Source organism: Apodemus sylvaticus, chromosome 22, assembly GCF_947179515.1.
Source record: "Apodemus sylvaticus chromosome 22, mApoSyl1.1, whole genome shotgun sequence".
Lineage (NCBI taxonomy): Eukaryota > Metazoa > Chordata > Mammalia > Rodentia > Muridae > Apodemus > Apodemus sylvaticus.
In genome coordinates, this window is record NC_067493.1 from 23,340,890 (window position 1) to 23,353,639 (window position 12,750).

The window sequence follows — 12,750 nt, forward strand, 5'->3', positions numbered from 1 at the left end:
CAAGGATGCCCTCTTCTCCTGAGCCATTTTGCTGGTTCTGTTGTGGAACCTTGGAACTGAACTTATGCCTGACTGATTTCTTTCTTCGTGTTTTTTAAGGATTTATTTATTTATTTATGTGTAAAGGTGTTTTCTCTTGTCTGTATGTACATTTGCACACCAGAAGGTACTGGATCCCATACAGCTATAGTCATAGACAGTAGTGAGCTTCTGTGTGGGTGCTGGAAATTGAACCCAGGTCCTCTGCAAGAGCAGCCAGTGCTCTTAACTACTGAGCCATCTCTCCAGCTCCCTGACTGTTTTCTTTAAACAAGCAAACAAAAAAAAAATGGCTCTTAAGAGATGGCCCCATGGTTAAGAGTCCTTGCCTTCCAGAGGACCTGGGTTGGTTTCCAGAACACATCTTGGACAGCGCATCAACTCCTGTAACTCCAGTTCCACGGGAGTCCCATGCCCTCTTCTGGCCTGCGTGGGTCCTGCACAAACAAGGTATACATACCCAGCCAATATACAATACACATAAAATGAATACATCCTTTATTAATATTGTGTATGTGTGTGTGCTATGGGTCAAGTATGGAGGTCAGGGGACAACCTTGTGAAGTTGGTCCTCTCCTCTGATCTGGTTGCCAGGATTGTGTGGTATGTGCCTGTATACACTGAGCTATATTTAAAGTCCCCATTGCTTTCTAGGTGGTCCCACCAGTGCCTCGGGGCAGGCTTTGTAGAGAGTGAGGATAGAGAACAGCACTTAGCATCAGCAGGTGATCTGAGCAGAGGCCACTCCCTGGGCACTTGAGTCCTAACACGATGACACTCGGATGCATGTCACTGTCTACGTGCCCACAAGCTATTATGGTTCCTCATCTGACTCCAGTCCTGCTTCAAGCATGAGCACAGCACACAGCAGGTACTCCTTGCATATTTATGTGACAGAACTAAAGGGCGCCAGCCACTCAGCATTTCCTAAGGTTTCCCCCCCTCCGCCCACCTCTGTTGTCTTCAAAGCGGTTCGGACAGTCTGTAACACCAGCCACCACCCACCCCCTTGCACACACACACACTTTTGACACTGCAAGGGGTTGCAGCTTTGGAATCAAAGCCAGCAGCAACAGCCTCATTTCAAAAGAGCTTGTGGCTAACTGCAAGGATGTTTTATGTAAGAAAGAGGAAAAAATAGCTCCCCCTCCTGGGGCCCAGGCCACAGGACGGTTCTGGTGTCACTTATTACCCAGATGTTCCCAACCTACATCTAATCACGTGTCTCCATCACGGGATGCTAATGGATTTTCTATTAAATATCAGTGACTTAAGGAGCAAAAACTAGGGCAGGTGCAGTCCAGGTGGGAACCTGCAGGGTCGGGGATGGTTATTAGTGGGGGTTCTGCAGAGGTTATCTTTTATCGGAATCTACCCACTTTGAGGGAGTTGCTGGTAAGCCCTAACTAGAATCCACCATTTCACATAGCAGCCCCCCCCCCACCTCCAGGCTAAAATAAGATTTCATCAGAGCATCCCTGGCTGTCAGTTCTGCTTCCTGGGCAGGCCTGTTTGTCTGCTCTGCCTTACTGGGGGCATCTAAGCATTCTGCCTTTCGGTTCTTCAGGAGTTCGATAGGACAAGCCTTCAGCTTGCTTCATCCCAGCAAAATTGCCTGGGATGGCAGCAGACATGGCTCGTTCAACCTTCCTTCCTTCCTTCCTTTCCTCTCCCTCCTCCTTGATCCCCCCTCCCCCTGCATTTTAATGGTAAGGGGAGGCAGGTGCATATCATAGAATGTAAGTGGGGGGGGGCTCAAAGGACGCTCCACAGTAATCCCCCTCTGCCCCCGCCACTGCCCCTTTCATCTCCGAAGCTTCACTTTGAGGTGGGGGTGGGGGATCTTACATGGCTGTCGGCCATTTTGGGAGACTGTCTGGACCACTATAGAGAACTTTGTGTGGTTGGATAGTAAACGCTTTTAGTTTAGCTTCTGAGACCCCAAATCGTAAAGGTCACCCTCCTCACACACACCTACCCAGGGCCAGGATTGAGAAGTTTCCCTTCTATGGAGGACAAGTTTAGGAGTTCAAATATCCTTGTCAAGAAGTAGAAGCCAAGTTTCCAGGCTTAGCATCCAGGTGATGTGGAGTGTCAAGGTTCCAGAGAATTCTCTGGTCATGCACAAGTTCATCCTTTGATCTGCTGGAGCCTGGGCCAGATGAGGGACACCTGTCTGTCTGTCTGTCTGTCTGCCTACCTATCATCTATTTATCCACCTATTATCTGTATACCTCTGTATCATCTTTTCTTTCTTTCTTTTTTCTTCTTTTTGGATTTGGTTTTTTCGAGACAGGGTTTCTTTGTATAGCCCTGGCTGTCCTGGAGCTCACTCTGTAGACCAGGCTGGCCTCGAACTCAGAAATCCGCCTGCCTCTGTCTCCCAGAGTGCTGGGATTACAGGCGTGTGCCACCACCGCCCGGCTCCTCGGTATCATCTATTGATCTGTCTACCTGTCTATCAATCAATCATCTATCACCTAGCTACAGACCTGCCTATCGGTCTACAGACCTGCCTGTCATCTAGCTAGCTATTTATTTGCCTGCCATCTACCTATTTACCTGTCTAACTATCATCTATCAAACATCTATTAATCTATAGATCTCTTGTTTATCATCAATCAATAAATCAATCACCCATGAATCATTTGTTTTGGAGGCAGGGTCTCACTATGAAGCCCATGCTGGATAGAAACTTGCTTTGTAAATTTTCCTTAAGAATTTTGCTTAACGAGCCCTCGGGGGTGGGGGGCGTCGCAGAGGCAGGCAGATCTCTTGAGTTGGAGGTGAGCCTGGTTTACAGATTAAGTTCCAGGACAGCCAGGGCTACACAGAGAAACTCTGTCTTGAAAACCCAAAACCAACCAAACAATCAAACAACAAAAGCTTTTCTCAGCGGCGGCCCAGGGTTGTGCCCTCCTCTGGACACCTTACCTGGCAGCTGAACTCCTGGGCTTTGCGCCTGCGCTCTCTGTGCACAGCATCTGGTCTGGGACCACCAGCCAAACGCAGCAGTTCGCGGCCCAGAGGGAGGCTGCGGCCAAATCGCGGGGTTAGCCAGGCTGCTGTCAAGGCTGTGGGGCCTCCCTCGGGGCCCGGGAGCACACCGAGGCTGGGTGGCACTCGAGGGCAGCGCCGTGCCAAGCGCACGATGCGCTCTCGACTCAGGCCACCCACAGCCAGCCCCTCCACTTCCAGGATCTGATCCCCCGGCCGCAACCCCCCGGCGTGCGCGCTGCTTCCTTCAGCCACCTCGATCACGAAGCAGGGGCCAGAGCCGCCCAGCTGGAAGCCGAAGTCCTCCGGCCAGCCTTGGTTGGTGGTTGGCATTGCTGCTGTGGCGGCTCTGCTGGAGAGAGAGGAGAGGGGCAGAAGCCGGGATGGCTCCGTCTGTGGAGGCCTTTCTAGGCCTTGAGTCTCTCTGCAGGTTTGCGGGACACAGACAGGTGTCATACCCCACTGAAGCATCGTATGCCGGAGACACAAGTGCGGCTTTTAGGAAGAGGGCAGAGGTCAGTTGTGGTACTACAGCTGCTGTATACCTCAGTGCTCCAGGGGATATACTAAGGGGGAGGGAGGGAGCGTTGTCTCGGATGACATCACCAATCTGGACTGTATAGAGAAATGTTCTCCCCTTTTGTTATGAAATACAAACGGTATTTATTTGAAGTCTTAATTTGGGTTTCTCGTTTTGGGGTGCGGCTCACTGAAAGCAGGGTCTACCTCTGAGCCAATGTCCCATCTCCTCATAGGGGGATGGTAACCAAGTGATCTGCCTCTGAGCTTTATTTCCAACTCTCTTTCTTTCTGTTTCAAGACAGAGTCTCATTAAGTCGCCCAGGCTGACCTAGAACTAACGCAAGAATCTAGGCAGGCCGTGGACTTGTGATTCTCCTGCTTCTCAAGTAGCTACAATTACACCCCTGCACCACCAGGCCGGGTCTCTTTGTATTCTTTGATGAATGAGGTCACACCTTGGGCCAGGGCCTGCTTTGTCATCTGGCTTCTATGAAACACCCATTTTCTAAGATTCCTTCTTCTTAACTCTTTTCCATCTGCCAAAACCTCTCTTAGTTCCATATGAGCCATATGCTTTAGAAACCTTAGCGCTGGAAGCAGGAGGGGCGGTCCCAACAGGAGGGGTGGTCCCAACAGGAGGGGCGGGCCCAACAGGAGGGGCGGTCCCAACAGGAGGGGTGGTCCCAAAGGGAGAGGTGGTCCTAATGGGAGGGGCGGTCCCAATGGAAGGGGCGGTCCCAACGGGAGGGGTGGTCCCAACAGGAGGGGCGGTCCCAACAGGAGGGGTGGTCCCAACAGGAGGGGTGGTCCCAACAGGAGGGGCGGTCCCAACGGGAGGCGCGGTCCCAAAGGGAGGGGCGGCCCATGAGGAAGCTCTGTGAATCTCCCCAGAGCCAGGCTAGGCTGATGAGGCCGCCTTTCATCCCAGCTACTAGTCAGACTGAAGCAGCAGGATCTCCAGTTCAAAACTAACCTTGATAACTTAGAGTTTGCCTCAAAATAGAAATATTCACACTCATGGCAAACACACACAAAACATACAAAAAATAAAAATAAAAATAAATACATAGCTGGGCAGTGGTGGCACACACCTGTAATCCCAGCACTCTGAGAGGCAGAGGCAGGTGGATTTCTGAGTTCAAGGCCAGCCTGGTCCACAGAGTGAGTTCCAGGACAGCCAGGGCTATAAATAGAAACCCTGTCTCAAAAAACCAAAAAACACCAAAAAAAAAAAACAAAACAAAACAAAAAAACCAAACAAACAAAAAAAACAAAAGAAAGAGGAAATGTCCTCTAGGTGATAGGAAGTGAGATGTCTTGTGTCACCAGTGAACACCTTGAGAATTTTTCACAACAGGCAGAGTGGAAACTGTTGCAGTCTGGGGCTGGCAAGGGTGGCACTGTCTATCCTAAGCTTATGGGTAAAGGAACTCTAGTTCATCTCTGCTCAAGGCTGGTGTGGGCCATCAGGGACATTTCCTCTGTCACTCATCAGAACGTTGAGTTCCTGCGGTGCATTGAGAACAGGTAGGGGGGTGACATAACCTCATCTGAAGAGTAATCTGAAGTCAGTTCATATGCCACTCCAACTGCCTGGGGTCTCAGCTCAGAGTGCCCATAAAGCATGCATGAGACCATCCATGAGCTCCATCCAGAGCTTCTAATAAAATAGGCATAGTAGCAAGCATGTGGCTGCAATCCTAGCACCTGGGAGGTGGAGGCAGGAGGATCAGAAGTTTAAGGCCATCCTGGACTGTGTAGTTACTTCAAAGCCAGCCTGGGTTGCATGAAACCCAGTCAGAGGGGAAGGGGTAAAGAAACGGAGAAAATCTTGCCTAAAGTACTTCCTGCCTAATTTCAGCTCAGAATGTAGCAGCAGGCAGAAGCCCCAGAAACCATTTATATTCCTCCATAAACCTCCATATAAACCTCCAGGCAGAAGGAGGTTTCCTACACATCCCCAGACTCAGAAAGCAGTACCCACACCTTAAGACAAGACAAGCAAATCCTAACCCAAGGGTGGCCCTGTGGGAAACGGCAGAGCCAACAAACACCCTTTCTTTCCCCGAGGCTCTATCCATAGTGCTTCTACCGTCCATCTCTGTAATAGTGAGGGTCTTCCAACCTGGGTAGGTACACGCTGTAATCCTGGCACTCAGGAGGCTGAGGAAGGAAGATCATGAGTTCAAAGCCTGCCTGGGCCACAGGTGAACTTGTGGTGGCTTGAATATGCTTGGCCCAGGGAGTGGCACTATTAGGAGGTGTGGCCTTGTGGGAATGGGTGTGGTCCTGCTGGAGGAAGTGTCTCACTGTGGGGGCAGGCTTCTTCCCAGTTGCCTGAAGATGCCAAGATGTAGAACTCTCAACTTCTCCAGTGCCATGCCCGCCCGGACCCTGCCATGCTTCCCGCCATGATGACAATGGACTGAACTTCTGAGCTTGTGAGCAGACCCAATCAAATGTAGTCCGTTATAAGAGCTGCCTTGGTCATGGCGTCTGTTCACAGCGATGGAAACCCTAACTAAGATCGAGACCATCTCAGAAAAACTAAAGAGCTAAGTGGGAACTGAGTTTAGAACTAGGGTCCACAATCTGTTTCCAAACACACTGAGCAGCTCACCTAAGCTGGGTAGAAGAGCTACCTGAGCCCCTCCCCCCTTTCCACCAAACTGTCTACCAGGGTCAAGAAGCCGACCAACTAGACTGGTGAGATATCGCAGCCGGTAAAGACACTTGCTAGTAAGCCTGAAGACTGGAGTTCGATCTCCGGGAACCACATGGTAGAAAAATAAAACCAGTTCCTTCATGCGGGCCTCAGACCTCCGCACATGCGCAGTGCCAATTTCCTCCACTCCCTCCCCTCTCCCCGCCCTCCAGCCCAACAGCACAGAGTAAGCAGGCTATCAGCAGGTGTCCGGGACTGTGTCAGACTTTTTGCTGTGTCTCCATTCACTAAAAACCAGCTGAACTGCCCTCTCCCCTTCGTCCCCACTGCCTCATTCCCCAGCCCCCACACTCACCTGCCCAAGGCTGCAGGATCCCCCAAAGACTAATTAGTTTATCTCAGGGCATGAGTTAAAGTCACATTGGGGTCCCCCAACTTCGATTACTGGGCACCACCCGTCTTCCCCACATTTGCCCACTCACCTGCCACTCTGAGGACTCTGGTGGTCAGAGGACAAGGCCCAGCATTTGTAGAGCATCTAGGGACACCAGCTTTCTGTTGGCTCTGTGTCGCTCGCTCTCTTGGGGCCTTGGCATCTGTTACTGATGCGCCCGAGGGGACGGCTGGAGTTTCGAAGGCAAAGTGATCCCCTGGGTAACCTGAGAAGCTCCTGTTACCAGGTAGACCAGCAGGACGGCTGGACAGCTTGGCCCAAGCCCAGGCTATACAGAGGGACAGGCAGTGGTCTTTGGGCAGACACAGAAACTCACTGGGGTAATCTAACTATGGGCCTGGATGGCAGGTAGGGCTCGGGCACAGACATCGGTTCAATGGAACCATTGATGGTAGATGGTGTGACCTGGTGGGACATGAGATCCAGTCTCCACAGAAAATGTCACAGCAAGATCCCCACAGGTGACTTTACTAGCAGCACAAAGACCCAAACCAGAGAAAGTAACTGGGATGCAGCTCAGTAGATACAGTAATCACCTAGAAAAAGACCCGACCTTGGGGCTGGCGAGGTGGCTCAGTGGATATAGGTAAGAGCTGCCAAATCTGAAGGTTTGCCTTTGATCTTCAGCCACATACTGAAGAAAATCAAAGCGTGCAAGTTGTCCCCTGATGTCCACTGTGAACCTTGGCATATGCAAACATGTGTCCACACTAAATAAGTAAGTAATATGTAAAAAAAAAAAAAAAAAGGAAGCCAATTCAGATGTGTCTGCATTGGTGTGCTGATCTATGTGATTTCGCAAATTAACGTTTGTAACTAAAGTTACAGAGTAACTTACAATTTACTTTACAATTACAAAGTAATTACAAGTTACTTTACAATGTAACAAAGTATGCGCCTGAGTTCGATTCCCAGCAACCACAGGGTGGCTCACCACCATCTGTGATGGGATCCGGTGCCCTCTTCTGGCCTGCAGGCACACATGTAAGCAGAAAGTCACCGTCCAGTTATGGACAGGTCCTCTTCCTCCTTCACAGGTGGGCTGGTTTGTTTTTATTGTTGCGGAAACCAGGTATGTATATGAGTGTGTGTGTGTGTGTGTGTGTGTGTGTGTGTGTATACACACACACACATACCACTTGTACTCCGGTTGTTAGAAATATTTCCTATCAGCATATCAGTTAATGATTCTGAAATTATATTATACATGCACCCTGGGATTGAACAATTCGGTAAGTGGACTGAACCCCCTAAAATAGTGAGCCCAAATAAATCTTTCTTCCATGATGGTCACCACTAATTGTCAACTTGACACTATTTAGAGTCTTGTAGGGGAAAGGTCTCCGGGCATGCCCGTGGGGATTCACTGAGGTTCTAAGACGGGCCCACTGTGGGCGGCCCATTCCCTAGTCAGTATGGTGAGCTGCATAAGTAGAGAAAGAGAGTTGAACAGTCATGTGCCTTCATGGCTCGCTGCTTCCAGATTCTAAATGTGATGTGACTGCTGGCTCAGTCTCCTGCTGCCTTGACATCCTCACCAAGATGTGCTGTACCTTAAACAGTGAACTAAAAGAAACCTGTTCTTCCTTAAGTTGCTTTGGTCAGAATATTTAATCGCCGAAGCGAAAAAGAAACCAGACACCTTCCTTCAGTTGTCCTTCCCAGGAACTTTGGATGCAACAATAAAAACAAACCAGCCCACCTGTGAAGGAGGAAAAGGACCTGTCCATAACTGGACGGTGGCTTCCTGCTTACATGAGTACCTGCAGGCCAGAAGAGGGCACTGGATCCCATCACAGATGGTTGTGAGCCACCATGTGGTTGCTGGGAATTAAACTCAGGACCTCAGGAAGAGCAGCCAGTGCTCTTATCCTCTGAGCCATCTCTCCAGCCCTGGACAGTTACTTCCTACTGGAGAGTACAATATGAAGATGGAGCAGAGAAAATAGTGTGGGGAAACCCAACAAACATTGCCCCAGGCTGTTACCAAGGTCAACAACACTGGCAAAACATTTAAGGAACACTTCCTCTTGCGTTGAGTCTGACAGTGACATTTTGCTACCTCTCCCCAAGCCCATAGTTATGGGAAAACAGCAGGGAACAGAAGATTGAATTTCCATCCAATGCCTCTCAGTTCTTGATTCTTTAACGCTTTCAAAATATTTATTTATTTATTTATTTATTTGTGTGTGTGTGTGTGCTTATATTTTTCAAAACCTACTTTAATAAGTGTACTAAAATACACTTCTAGCCCACCACCCACCAGGGGGTAGTGGAAGGAAAAGGTTGATAGGGCAAAGGAGATGTGGACCTGTTTAGAAATAGTTCTTTGGAACAAATCCAGTCTGCATTGTCAGAATATCAGGAGTTCAATTCACACGCATCAGCAGTGGTAGCCTGATCCATTCACAAGCACCATTCACGACTCTGCAATGGCAGTTCAATCCAGAAGAAACTGCAAGGCTCTGCTAATTGGTCTGAGTTTGTGGAAGTGTCAGGAAGCCACTGTGGGACACCGGGGACCAGAAAAGAACACCAAAGAACCAGAAGTTCTTTGGTGTGCTTCTATGAAGCCACGGCAAACGATGACCAGCAAAGAGTGGCAAAGTGAACAACGACTACATAGCATCATCCACTGTCTGATGGGCTACACTCATCCCCTGTCCAAACATCACGTGTTCTCTCAAGCTCTAACTTACATTACCTGCCCTTTCTCCAGGAAGTTTCCAGAAAAACATCACATGTCTGTTTGGCAAAACATGTCTGCTTCAGCAAAAAAAAACATCCTCTCTTAAGACAGTTTCCAGAAAAACATCACATGACACAACTGAGTCTCCGGAGAAACCAGAAATTCCCACTTCCTTGGTGTGTGTGTGTGTGTGTGTGTTTGCAACACGGTCTTATTGAGTATCTCTGATTGGCCTCAAACCCATGATCTTTCTGTCTCAGCCTCCTCAGCTCTGACATCACAGGTGTTTGCTTTAATGCCCATCTAGTACTTGAAAAGTAGACAAATCATCCGATGTAACGAGAGCCCAAGAAAGGGCCCTGGATAAAAGGATTGTAAAAGGCTGCAGAGATGGTTCAGTGGTTAGGAACACTGACTTCTTCCAGAGGTCCAGAGTTCAATTCCCAGCAACCACATGGTAGCTCACAACCATCTGTAAAGGGATCAGATCTGGTGTGTCTGAAGACAGCTACAGTGTACTCATATACATAAAATAAATAAATCTTTAAAAAAAAAAGGATCCTAAAGAGTTGAGCTGCCTTGGAGGGGACCTTGGGATGGTGGCCAGGGTTAGCTGAGAAACTGTTAGCTTTCCAGCCCATGACAAAATGCCTTAGACAAACAACATAGAAAGAGGAGGGTGCATTGGGACTCATGGTCGGAGAGGCTTCAGCCTGCGCACGCTCATCTGGCCCCACTGTTTGTAGCTGGAGTGGAGACAACCTGGCAGGAGAGGCAGGTGAGAGAGGCGGGACTGCGGCCTAGAACTGTAAGCCAAATCAATCCTTTCCCAGCCCAGGCTGCTCTAAGTCAACGTGAGTTATCATAACTGTGGAAAGGAAACCCATCAATTTTAGTGCCATTATACATGTCACCCTCAACAGCACCGATAGCAGGGGACCAAACTGTCAATACACGAGCCTCTGGGGCATTTTCTATGCAGTCTTTACTAAACTCTGAATTAGCTAATAATAATAAGCCGATTTGGATTTGTTGGGTTGTGTCAGAATGTCCCATGGCCTTTGTGATTGATTAATATATATATTGGTTTTTTTCAAGACAGGGTTTCTCTGTGTAGCCTTGGCTGTCCTGGAACTCACTCTGTAGACCAGGCTGGCCTCGAACTCAGAAATCCACCTGCCTCTGCCTCCCAAGTGCTGGGATTTACAGGCATGTACCACCACGCCCAGCTTGACTAACATCTTTTTATGAAGCCAAAAGTATTTTAAAATGAAAAGTTTGTTCTAGGGGACGGAGCAACGGCTTAGCAGTAAAGAGTACAAACTGCTTTTGCAGAGGACTGGAGTTCAGTTCCCAGCATCTGGACTGGGTAGCTTCTGACTGCCTGTTTCTAGGGGATCTAATAATCTTCTTTTGGCATCCACAGGCACCGGCACTAGTGTGCTCACACACACACACACACACACACACACACACATGCATACACACACACACAATTTTAAAAATGACACAATTATTTTTCTTTGTTTCTTTCTTTCTTTCTTTCTTTTTTTTTTTTTTTTTTTTTGAGACAGGGTTTCTCTGTGTAGCCCTGGCCGTCCTGGAACTCACTCTGTAGACCAGGCTTAGAACTCAGAAATTCACCTGCCTCTGCCTCCCAAGTGCTGGGATTACAGGTGTGCGCCACCACCACCCGGCTTTTGTTTGTTTGTTTGTTTGTTTAGGTTGACACAATTATTTTTTTAAATATTATTTTAAATATCCTTTTCTTGTCCAGACACGGGAGTGCAGGTCTATCATTTCAGCATAGGGAGGCTGAGGCAGGAGGAGCATAAAGCCATTTAGTAAACCTGATTGTGTCTCAAAATAAAAAGTACAAGGAGGCTGGGTGGTGGTGGCGCACGCCTGTAATCCCAGCACTCTGGGAGGCAGAGGCAGGCGGATTTCTGAGTTCGAGGCCAGCCTGGTCTACAGAGTGAGTTCCAGGACAGCCAGGGCTACACAGAGAAACCCTGTCTCGAAAAAACCAAATACAAAAATCCAAAAAAAAAAAAAAGTACAAGGAGGGCTGGGGCATGGCTCGGTGGTAGAGCCCCTGCCTGAGGAACTGAATGTGTAACTCAATCTTTAGAGCTTTTGTTTTGCATGGCCAAGGCCTTGAGCTCAGTTCCCAAGACAGCCTGAAATGTCCTCTTGGATGTGTGAGATAAAGACAGGAAGCTAAGGAAGCTATATAGGCCTCAGGATCGAGCTATGTGCTTTCTAGTCTCACTGCACCTTAGCATGCTGTGCTTTCCTGTGTGTTTCTGTCTCTCTCTCTCTCTCTCTCTCTCTCTCTCTCTCTCTCACACACACACACACACACACACACACACACACACACGCATACACACGCGAGTACACGATCTATCTGCATTCTTCACCTTATACCCTCTATCACCTCTCTCCTGTGGAGCTTATGACCCTGGATGAACACGAGTGGCCCGGAGCAGAGCAGGATCCTTGTGTCTGATCAGATTCTGTTGTAACAGAAGATACTTCAGAGCAAAGCATCAGATGCTTAATGGGCTGCTTAATTGTTGGGCTGCGCAGCAATTAGACGCGAGCAGCGGCAGGCGCATGAATGACTTGGCGAGCTTTTTTTTTTTTTTTTGGTCGTCTCTATTAACAAAGCAAGCCAGGTGTGGTGATGCGTGTCTCTAGCCCCAGCGCTTGGGAGGGGGAGGCAGGAGGATCAGGAATTCAAGGTCATATTTGACTACAGAGTTAGCTGAGCGCGGACAGTTTAGGACCCTGTCTCACACAATAGTAAGTAAACCAGCAGCGGTGAGGCACACCTTTAATCCCAGCACTCAGGAAGGATCCTGACTTCCTGCAGGTGAATCTCTGACTTCCAAGACTGCCAAGACACCCAAGACTGGGTGTCAAAAGAAATCAACACGTGCTTTTAATGTGTTGGCTCAGTGGTAGAGCCCCTGCCTAGAGTCTCCCAGTGAGGGGCTGGGGACGTGGCTCAGTGGTAGAGCCTCTGCCTAGAATCCCCCAGGGAGGGGCTAGGGTGAGGCTCAGTGGTAGAGCCCCGGACTAAAATCCCCAGTGTGGGGCATGCGCACAGCGCGCGCGCGCGCGCACACACACACACACACACACACACACACACACACGAGGCCAGAGAACGAATTGGAGTATCCTTCTCTACTGCTATCATCACCATCGCCACCACCACCATCATCATCATCATCATCGTCACCACCACAACCATCATTATCATCATTACCACCACCACCATCCTCCTCTTCCTCCTCCTCCTGCTCCTCCTCCTCCTCATCATCATCATCATCACTGTGATACAGTGTATCACTAACCCCAGAGCTCACTGTATCA

At 49.0% G+C, this 12,750-nt stretch overlaps 1 protein-coding gene across 1 annotated transcript in view; it reads right to left on the bottom strand.

Annotated features, from left to right (window-relative positions):
* Grid2ip (Grid2 interacting protein) overlaps positions 1 to 3,369 on the bottom strand; it is a 35,560-nt gene extending 32,191 nt beyond the window's left edge. The window contains exon 1 of the mRNA XM_052168644.1: positions 2,974 to 3,369. Coding sequence (XP_052024604.1) covers positions 2,974 to 3,369 — 396 coding nt within the window. The remainder of the gene's footprint in view (positions 1 to 2,973) is intronic.
* Between the last annotated feature and the right edge of the window lie 9,381 nt (positions 3,370 to 12,750).